At 34.7% G+C, this 9,705-nt stretch overlaps 1 protein-coding gene across 3 annotated transcripts; it reads right to left on the bottom strand.

Annotated features, from left to right (window-relative positions):
- Positions 1-403: 403 nt before the first annotated feature.
- Positions 404-6,946, bottom strand: LOC126688872 (protein REDUCED WALL ACETYLATION 2). Of its 3 annotated transcripts, none has more exons than XM_050383763.1 (16): positions 6,550-6,946; positions 6,342-6,433; positions 5,164-5,301; positions 5,002-5,058; positions 4,826-4,898; positions 4,240-4,398; positions 3,785-3,934; positions 3,440-3,695; positions 3,230-3,351; positions 3,049-3,135; positions 2,883-2,971; positions 2,728-2,790; positions 2,504-2,560; positions 1,981-2,077; positions 1,739-1,897; positions 404-766 (listed from the first exon to the last, which is right to left on the bottom strand). In XM_050383763.1, exons 1-16 carry the CDS (start codon positions 6,580-6,582, stop codon positions 761-763), a joined length of 1,638 nt encoding a protein of 545 aa, XP_050239720.1. In that variant the 5' UTR covers positions 6,583-6,946; the 3' UTR covers positions 404-760. The 3 variants fall into 3 exon arrangements, with proteins under 3 accessions (XP_050239720.1, XP_050239719.1, XP_050239721.1); XM_050383762.1 differs by having other exon boundaries at positions 5,164-5,304; XM_050383764.1 differs by lacking the exon at positions 6,550-6,946 and adding an exon at positions 5,672-5,757.
- Positions 6,947-9,705: the final 2,759 nt, after the last annotated feature.

The following is a 9,705-nucleotide window of genomic DNA, read 5'->3' on the forward strand; positions in this document are numbered from 1 at the left end:
CCAAGGTTCTTATTCAATCATAAATTTTTTTACCAATTAAGTTAATTAGAATTTACCACAAGATTTTACTCCTAGATTAATTTGAATTAACTATTAAAGCAATTCTATTATCTCACTTTCCTTACATTTTAAGTTTTTAAAAAGTGGACTGATACTCTTCATTTAATGTGAACCATCACCTATAAGTGTAGCGCTGGTTGTTCCAATGTAATGTTCCATCATAGATTTGATAGAAACAGAGACGTGCCAATGCCGAGTATTCTTATGGATGAGGGGTGCAATACAAAACGGGTCCAAAATAAACATGGCATGATATGATACATGGTTAACCTGAAGGAGACCCAATGTAGTGCCAATTCAGTTTATATTGCCTAAAGCCAGTAAAAGTAAAAATCACATGCTCTTGACAATACAAATTAATCCAATGAAAACAAGTCTTGAGTCACATTTGATATACTAGTATATTGCACTTATAATCATTTTACTGTAGTGGGTAGGATAATGTTAAAACGTGACAAGAACCACCCCTGGGTTAGAAGCTATATCCATTACCACTTTTCATATACAAAATGACCCAAAATATATTACTATTACCAAGATCTGATTTTTCCCTTAGTAACCAAGTGACAGGCTGCAGAAGAATCCATTTCTCGGTTTTTGTTATGGAGACAACTCTTGCAGTGGAACAGTACTCTTCTATGTGTTCAAGAACTTTACAGAACCCGGCAGCCTTCTATACTGTATTTACATGATTGAATTCTCAAACCTGTGCATTATTGGAGTATCAGAAAATTCTCAAAACTGTGAATCATTAGTATAACTGTATAAGCAATATTGCAGACTTGAGATGACAAACAATTATTTAATAAAATTATAACTTCAACAATAATCATGGGGTTCAAACTGAATTCATGACCATGAATCATATTCAAGTTAATTCAGTTGCTGGCATATGCCCACCAATAATAGTGTGATGCCCCAATTTGATTGATTGTGTGATGTGTGGGTGTGTGGTAAGTCCCACATCGGGTATTTACTGGGTTGAACTGGGTTTTATTAACAACTACAAGGAGCCTCAATTGTGACTAGTCCTTTTGAGGTATAGCGCAGATATGACTAACGTTTTTCCTTGGGTCGTTACATATGGTATCAGAGCCGGCCCGGTAATCCCACGTGGGCTAAAAGACACTACCCCACAAAGTGGGTCCTAACAAGGACGTTAGGGATTTAAGTGGGGGAGATTGTGATGCCCCAATTTGATTGATTGTGTGATGTGTGTGGGTGTGTGATGAGTCCCACATCGGGTATTTACTGGGTTGAACTAGGCTTTATTAACAACTACAAGGAGCCTCAATTGTGACTAGTCCTTTTGAGATATAGCGCAGATGTGGCTAGAGCTTTTCCTTGGGTTGTTACAAATAGTGATGCAGTTTCTTTCAGCTCAATTCCTATAGAACTCATTTTTTCAGACTTCAACTTTTCTTGATGGTAAATGCACCATCTATTTTTCAACTTCAAAGCCTAAAATTGAGAGTTGTTCTAAGCATTAGGATGAAGAAAAGCACAGGCCATTCAAAAATTTTCCATTTGTGCCACCTCAAATCATGTGTTTCTAAATTAATAAGGCCATGACTCAATCCCAGTAACATATGCAGCATTGGACAGCACCTAACTCACATGAAAGCACATCAAACTGACTCAGAAATCACAACTATTTGATGAAGAGAATAGCTCTTACCAACATCTGAGGAACTTTTAGGAATATAAAAGATAAGGAGTATATAACGCTTGAGACTGCTACTGCTGTAACAATGTTGTGCGTAAGGCGCTTGTTGTCTTTACTGGGGACAAATGCTGTTTTCAATGTATTTGTCAGTTCAAAGAGTCTGTAAGAAATCTGCAAAAAAGCCATAAAAATTGTCAACTTTAATTATACACTGATATTTTCAAGATTTTGAAGTATGAACATCTTTTACTTACTGCAACATATATTGAAGTAGTGAGCATAAAATTCAATAATGGGTAGTCTGGGATCAGAGAGAGCAACAATTTTGGCTGACCATCTGGAACACCCGACCTGCAAATTCATTGAATCATTAAAAAATAGTATTCCATATATGTATCTGAATGGATGAATATATGTGCAAATGTACATACTACATATGCATAACATGTCAACCTTACACGAAAACTACAGTTCCATTATGTGTCAGACACTCAAAAATAAGCTTCAATAGGATTTTTATGTTTTCTTTCAAAATTCAGACTTTATAGGGGGCAATATGAACTACTGGTTTAGCTAGGACCCTCACAAAGCCAATGCAAAGATGAGAAGCCTGTCCTAGAAATCAGAGATGCAATCTGGACCTGCTGTAGGCTATCTACTAGTTTAACAGTAAGCATCAAACCATTAATTGCAAATAACAGCATCAGATATACTTTGATATTGATGAAGCACTTAAAATTTCTAGCAGGCTTTCACAGCTTATATGCTTTAGTATACCTTAACCAGATATGGATTTGCGAGATGTAGGTCTCCAGAGTTATCTTTCCAAGCCATCTAGAAAACCAAAGAATTAATATCATGAATCTTATTCAAAGATAAATGAATTGAAAATAAGAGGAAAAGCAAGAAGAATCTACTTGAAGTTGCCCCCAGATAGTGGCCTTATGACTTCCATATAAGGATAATCCCATGACAAATGAATTAAAATAAAGGCCACTTACGCAAAAAGGGTCAAACTGTAGCTACGAAAATGCTGGGTGACATTTCGCAAACATATGTAGACCCTGATCAACAATATTGAATGATACATCACATATTAGCAGAAGGTTTTGATTAGTGCAAAACACCAAACATATTTGAGTTAAGATATGCATACGTTATTGGAATCCACGAAGTGTATGGATGGAATTTGTTGTAGGTGATCTTGTCTAGCTTGTATATATACTCAAACCACATGTATCCCACCTAGAAATCCACCAGAACTGTTTGCATGAGAAATGAACATTTAAAAAACAGAATTTTGTTTAATCATAAAAAAATACCACTAAAGATATCAATGCAACAGCCGTTTTAATTGATATTCTGCGCTTTGCTTCTGTTTCTTCCAATTTCTCCATCCACCTTTCAACCTACAATAAATCGTGCCAATTACTTAGCCATTCACTCAAATGAAAGAGGTAACTATAGAAATGTTTTGAGTTCATTGCACAAATTAAAACTTACAGTTGGATGATAATAAGCATAAATCATCCCAATTATCCATATGTAGCGATCAAGGCCTGAACGGAAATGCCACTCATGCAATCGGGGCAACTGTGATTTTGCAGGATTTGGGTCAGTGTAACCTGCAACGATTTGATGATTTGAGGAATTTGGGTCAGTATGACCAGCAATGTTCTAACGGGGAATATGAAGCTCTGACAAGTCACTAACCAAGAAGGAATGTTAACGGGCTCCAAATCAATTCAAACACTCCAGGTACTTCCCATACTAAGATAACTACTAAGAAGCAAGCAAGGATTTTTACAGCCATGACTGACCCAATCTCATTATACTTGTTCAGAATACCAAGCGCCCCATAAACCATAAGAGTGAAAAGCGTGTGCATGGGGCAAATGTAGTACAGCATGTAACTGTTGTTAAGGATGATACAAGTGAAAAATACCAAGAAATTAAGCCTCCACATCATCTGCTTACAAAAAAATACAAAATGGTTGGAAACACACTAATTTGTGGGAGAACTCAAATAAGAAATCTTTAATTCTAGTGACAGCAAACCTGTGCAAATCTTCCAAGGCTGAAATCTTTGCGGATATAATAATATGAAAAGTTCCCAAATCCAGTCATCCACACATATGCAGCAATGAACATTCGGATAGCATTATAGATTTCTGCTGCCGAGAAGTAATGATACATCAGAAAAAGTACCTGTAAGATTGAAGAGAAAAGTAAGATTACTAATAATGGTGTGGCAATAAGAGCTGCTGACTGCATGAAGCCTAAACAGCATAAAATAAAGAATTTTATCCCCAAATACAGATACATTGTTTATGAGATGGTGAAAGTGTGCTTCACTACTAGAGTGCCTGTTGCTCAATGTTTTATGTCGGGCATACGCTCCCAAATCAACAAGCCAAGAGTGTTGCATGGTCAAAGCTTTTACCCTTTATAAATTAAAACATTTGACAAAGAATATTTCAACAAATAGATATATATTGAATGAGCTGACTAACCTGCATCCAACCTTTCCACTCTTCAGTTTGATGTCTATTTAAATAAAGAATAGATTTCCCTGTGATTGGTGACTTATCATTATGTATTTTGAAAGAAGTTACTGCTGAAACTATGATGAGAAGGGAGTAGAGAAATATGAAGAGATCCCGATTATAACTCTGCATGGACAGATAATAGTCAAGGAAAGAAACCCAATCAGTGGCCAAAAAGGTAATAACTCAAAAGATAAATACTTATATTTATGCAGTCCATCTATATCACTCCCAATTCACAATTCAATGAACTTTCTAGAAGTAAAGATGCAAATTTCAGCTTCTACGTGCAAATGATTGAGACTAAAATGTAGCATAGATCAAATGAAATTCTGCACTATATGCTTGTTCCAAAAATGATTGCAGTGACAACCATAAAGCATTAGGACTCATAGTTAAACGTGATTGCAGTGGCTTTAATCAAACTACATTCTTTTCATGTTGCCTGACTGTATTAAATGCTTGTTTAGAGAAATGGCTACCCCAAAGCTAATGTATTTTTCCTACAAAAACGAATGAAATAAATAAATGCAACATGATAAAGCAAAAGAACCTTTGTTGATGAGCCAAAGAAATCTGTGCGGTCACACAAGTAAAAATAAGCCAAGAGCAAACCAAATTCAGACCTGCAAATGCGCATGAGAGAAGAGAAAGAAGAAAGAAAGTCAAAATTAAATTCACTTGCAGAGTAATATTTCCCAATTTCATTCAACGAAGTAATTTGCTCACATGGCTCTAAGCGTCAAACGATGCTCAAGCAAGAAAGAATCCTCCATCAAGAGGAACCTAAAAATAAAATCATGAAACAAGACATGTAAGCTTGACTGCTTATGCAAGCATTAATTGATAATAAGTTGACAACTTAAAGACACGAAGACAGTCTCTAGAAACCTGAAGAAAGGAGTTGTAACAAACGAACTTCGAGATTTCGGAGAGGCTGATTGGAGACCTCCCCCCTCTAATAAAACCGCTCTGTCATCTTCCTTCACCGCATCATTCCCTAGTTCCACCAAATTCACATCCGAGTGCCTACTAGTAAAAACAGCAAATTGATCATGACAAAACTAAGAAATAAATAACTAAAAAAATAAAATGTATTTCTAAAAAAATTCTTAGCCTTAAATGTTCTTCTTTATTTTTGACAATAGAGAAACATTTAACACATTAATAGATTATCGTCTAATAAGTCTTACATTTTTTTCCTCAAAAAAAATAATTAAACCTTACATTCTTTTTAACCATTTGATTTTCACTCTTGCTAAAAGATATATAAACTATTATAATTTCGGTTAAATGATTAAATTCATCATTTCTTAACAGTTTAAGCTTTTGAGACAATTGGTAATTATCATGATATTAAAGCAAGAGGTCCTGAACTTGACCCTTGTATCCACTCTACCTCCCATGTAAAATGTTAAAAAACCCTTGCTCTTGAGCATGAGCATAAACTGCTTAGCCTGTCAGGGACTTCTTTAGAAAGGTTCCCTACGTTATCCAAAAAAAAAAAAAATTTAGTTAAAAAACCCATGTGTTAGGCCTCTCTTATCAAGAGAGAGTCTGGGCCCACGTATGAAGGAGAGTGTTAGAATTATGGTTAAATGATTAAATTCACAATTTTCTAACCGCTTAAACTTTTGGGACAATCAATAATTTATCACACTCCAACATGATTTCTTATGACAATGCCATGAATGTATGTTGCATGATGATACATAAACATACAAATAAACACATACATGCATAATTCTTTTTTTTGATAATTTGGGAGAGCGGGGATTTGAACCCTGAATGACCATACATACATCATACACCAAAAATAACATAGAATGCATCATTAAACAAAATAGTAAGTTTATAAATTCAGGAAATTCAATGCCCAACTCATAAAAAAGAGCTCAAAAACCTTCCTCCTTATTTCTTTACTAATGTTTCACCACTTAATAACTTTGAATCGGATTAATATTTTGAAAATAAACCTTTCATAAATGAGACAAAATTGCAATCCAAAAAAAAAAAAAAAAAACCGACACAAAATTTTCACAAATAAATAAATAAAATATGAAACATACACTTTGGGAGGGGCTACATTTTTGTAGTACTCCAAATACTCAGAGTAAATCCAAGCTGCAATAACAGGTATGGTTCCAAGCAAAAACGACACCTGAAATCAAATAAAACGACACGCATTACAAAGAGTAAACTTACACTACTACCACTAGCAATAGCAAAAGATTGAGAAACTGAGTAAAAAAAAACATAGTTCAGCACGAGATCTACCTGGCCAGGAGTGATTGGACCAACGATGAGCATTTTTTTGAAGAATGAGCCAAACAGAGCCTTACTGTTTGAAAACCTATAAATTGGGTTTAGAGAGATTGGAATTGGGTGGTGAGAAAAGCAACGAGCATTTCCCACCGAATGTAGCAGATTAGATCTGAATCTGAAAATGAATTTAGAGAGAGAGAAATCAAAGCAGAGGGCGTTAGATTTGAATGAGAATGTATGTAGCTGTGGTGGTTTAGGGGTTCGTATCGTATATTTTACACACACACAAATAGATAGACAAAGAAAAGTGTCGGAGAATGTGAATTTAAAAAACGAGTTTTTTAGTGGAGGAAGACGCAGAGGGAGAGAGAGACACGGAGAGAGAAGAATGTGTATGATATAAATGTGTGACGATAGAGGTTGGTTTAGTGAAAGCGCTGTTTCTTCTTACTAATGCTAATAATTAATCATTAATCAAAGCACTAAGATTAATCTTATCAAAAAAAAAAAAAAAAAAAAAATCATACCGACTTCTTCTTGGGTTTACTTGTATTTTCACCTTTGATTATATGCTTTAAAAAATAAAAACACATTTATGGTAGGTTGAGTTCATTAAAATAAATTTATGATACACTAGTCAAATCTCCTATGATGATTGGGGGCAGGACCAAAGGATAAGATCTTTCCTTTCATTATGTATGGTTTTATTTTATCTTAGCCTCGTTCTCACTTCACCTTGCCTAACATGATAAGTGCCTTGCCTCATCCCCATTGTTTAAGGCCCCGCAAAATTTTACTATGTGTTAATTCACCACGTCCAACATGCTTGTTACAATTTTTTTTAATTAATAAAACTTGTTTTATTAATATAAATATACTTGAAATTATAAATAAATTTATAACATCGAATCAAACTAATTTTAAGAAATAACTTAATAATATTATTTAAAGTGTTTAACAATACAATATCACAACAACAACAACAAAAAACAAAAAGTTTAAATCCATGCATTTAAATACATAGTAATACAATTATAGGCCGTATCAATGCAAGGTGTGACAGGCATGGTTTTAAAAACCGAATCGGTCAATGAACTAGTTTGGCACCCAATTCTCGGTTTTTATCGATTTTTGACCGATTTTGGCCGATTGTTGATCGATTTTAGGTGGTTTTACCGGACTGGATCAGTGGCCGATTCCCAATTGAACCGATCAGACCGGTCGATCCGATCCGATTTTTAAAACCTTGGTAACAGGGCTAAAAAGTCATTTTGGCCCAACCTCAAAGTGCAAGGCAAAAATCTTTCTCCATCCCTGCCTCACCATTAGGCCTGTCCATGGGTTGGTCCGGGTCGAGTTTGTGCCCAACCCTGAACCGACCCGATTACTTTGGGTCCACCATTTCTGGACTCGTCACCGACCAGTAAAAGGGGTCGGTTCAGACAGTCGTACCTCACCAAAGACCAGTCTGTTCTCGATCAAGGTTGAAATTTGCAAAACTACACTGGATTCTGCTGAAATCCACTGGATCTGTACCAAATCGGGCTGCATAGGCTGAGATTTGGCCGGATTTCAATGAGATCTCAAAGAGAACAAGCTGGACTCAATGAGATCTCGCCGGATTTTGACGAGATCTGGCCAAATCTCAACGAGTTCTCGCCGGATCTCACAGATATCAGGCCATTTCTAAACTGATCAAACTAAAACCACCAGCGAAACGCTCCCATTGACGAAAAATGTCGACTTTTTCCGATGATAATACGGTCGGGTCGGTTTTTTCGGTTTTTCATAATCAGACTTGTCAACTGACCCGCGGGTCTCGGGTTCTGGGGGCGGCGATCCGCTGCTGACCCGTCACTGACGTCGAGTCGACCGGTTCTCGGATCGGATCAGCCGGGTTGGCCGGGTGGGTCAGTTGGCAGGTTGGTTTGGACACCCCTACTCACCATATCTCTAAGGGCAAATATGGTGAGGCAAAGTGTGACAAGCCGAGGCAAAATTGTTTATCCCTTATTATCTCTTGAGCAATATATGTACCCTTAATTATCTTTTTCTTTTGTGAGTTTAAATTAATTCAACTGAGAAGATTTGTGATTCAAACCCTGCATACACTAAAAATCAATTGTTATTTTGATATGATATTAAAGAACAATCATCATAAATTAGATATCATAAGTTAAATTTCTATCATTAAAAAAAAAAAAAAAAAAAAAAAGTGACTATGTCTACATCTATTTAATTATAATAAAATTATTTATTGTTAATTTTTCTAAACTTTCAAAAATGACCATAATATCTAATTGAAACTGATTTAACAATTCCACCATAGTGTGTGTATATATATATGTACTAGCCTCTAAGCACATGCGTTGTGCATGCTTTAAGGTTCTTCTATTTTTTTTTTGGTAAAAGTTAATAATTTGTATTTATTATAATAAAAAAAACTAAATTTTAGGAAATAAAAAGATAAACGTGAAAGGAAAAAAATCCTAAATTTTAGGAGTTCTCCTTTTGAATTCAAAATGAAATTTGTTATTTGACATTTATAACCATTCATTAATGAGGGTATTTTTTAATCATATGAAAGTCCAGTTTAAAGAGTGAAATCCTCTTATATATAGTGTGTGTATGTATATATATATAAAGTTTAAAATCATAATAAATATCACAGAGCTAAGGCTTTCAAGTAATTTAAACATATACTGGGATGTGAATACTAACTCAAATGAATGTGTATTTTTAATTAAACACATGACATATTTAAAAATCACATGGTTTCTTTAAATGACTCGTAAAGTAATTTAAACAAATACTAATGGTCGTTTAAACTGCTCTTATAATGAGTTGCAGGAAATTATTCTTATCCGACTCTTTGGGAGTAACAAATAGCTTCATCCCTTAAGATTTTAACAGACCTCTTACCTTTTAAGATTTAGTCAAAATTTATATACTGTTTCTTTTTCTTTTTTTGGATCATATAAGTTCTATATCTTAATTAAGTCAAAAGCTTAGTAGCTCAACCAATTGACACATTTTGATGTTTTTAACAAAGATATACATGATTCAAATGGCCTCCCTCTCTCAACTATCGATGCATTAAAAAATATATATCTTATTAAATTCAATCACATGATTATAATAACCAATGTGAACATATAGTTCAATCTA

The sequence above is a fragment of the Quercus robur genome, chromosome 6 (genome assembly GCF_932294415.1).
Source record: "Quercus robur chromosome 6, dhQueRobu3.1, whole genome shotgun sequence".
Classification (NCBI taxonomy): domain Eukaryota; kingdom Viridiplantae; phylum Streptophyta; class Magnoliopsida; order Fagales; family Fagaceae; genus Quercus; species Quercus robur.